General features: G+C 40.4%; 1 protein-coding gene across 2 annotated transcripts in view; it reads right to left on the reverse strand.

Annotated features, from left to right (window-relative positions):
- Positions 1-1,165, reverse strand: part of ZNF235 (zinc finger protein 235) — an 18,106-nt gene that overhangs the window by 9,992 nt on the left and 6,949 nt on the right. For both annotated transcript variants that reach the window (XM_012811245.2, XM_012811246.2), the window contains exon 4: positions 831-926. In XM_012811245.2, coding sequence (XP_012666699.1) covers positions 831-926 — 96 coding nt within the window. The remainder of the gene's footprint in view (positions 1-830; positions 927-1,165) is intronic.

Genomic DNA, 1,165 nt, shown 5'->3' on the forward strand with positions numbered 1-1,165 from the left:
ATTATGTATATTTTACAGTTAAAAATAAATATAGGGTGGTGCCTGTTGCTCAGTGCGTAGGGTGCTGGCCCCATATATCAAGGGTGGCAGGTTGGAACCTGGCCCTGGACAAACTGCAACAAAAAAATAGCTGGGCGTTCTGGTGGGTGCCTGTAGTCCCAGCTACTTGGGAGGCTGAGGCAAGAGAATTGCTTAAGCCCAGGAGCTGGAGGTTGCTGTGGGCTGTGACACCACAGCACTCTACTAAAGGTGATAAATTGAGACTCTGTCACTAAAAAAATGAATATATATATATATATAAATATATATTTGCTGATAAGGCTGCTGTATATAGTCCTTAGACACAAATTAAAGCAAGTTAAAGACATGGAGAGTGAAGGGAATATGGTATTTTAACAGATTGGTCAGGGAAGGCCTCTCATGAAATGACTTCTGAGCAAAGACGTGAAGGAAATAAAGAGCTTGGAGGTTTATGGGATAACATCATTCCAACCAGAGAAAAGAAAGTAAAAAGACTCTGATGCACAGTAATTGTCAGATCTGAGGAAAAAGTGAGGTTGGCAGACACTAGGAAGTAGGAAATGACTGGAGAAAAATAGAGATTCGGAAAGCAAGATGAATGGGCAAACTTTAGATGGCCTTACAAGCCCCTAAATACATTGGATTTTACTCTGAATGAAATGGGAAACCAGTAGAAGGTCTGAAGTAGACAAGTGACATGATTTGACAGATGTTTTCAAAAGGTCTCTCTGGTTACTGGGTAGAGAAGAGACTATCCAGAGTAGAGGCAGGACTGTTACCTACAATGACTCCTGCTACACAGTTCTCACCTGAATATCTACCCATTTGGGTTTGGATCTCCTTCATCCAAAGCTTTTCCTCTCTCTCCAATTGGGATATCATATCAGGTTTGAAGGACTGATGTCCTGTGATAAGATCAATAGGTGGAAATATTAAAGGCAAAGAATACCAAAAGATTTTCATTCTAATCCCATAAGGCTCTGCCCTACTCTCTTGAGCAGTATTTATCAAACATTTTTTATCATGACACATAGTAAGAAATACATTTACTATCACTAGAAATATACTACTATTCTATATAAGCTATTGAAAGAACAGATTAAGGCTCGGCGCCTGTGGCTCAAGTGGCTAAGGCGCCAGCCAC

Source organism: Otolemur garnettii, unplaced genomic scaffold (genome assembly GCF_000181295.1).
Source record: "Otolemur garnettii isolate 467f Iridium unplaced genomic scaffold, OtoGar3 scaffold00152, whole genome shotgun sequence".
NCBI lineage: Eukaryota > Metazoa > Chordata > Mammalia > Primates > Galagidae > Otolemur > Otolemur garnettii.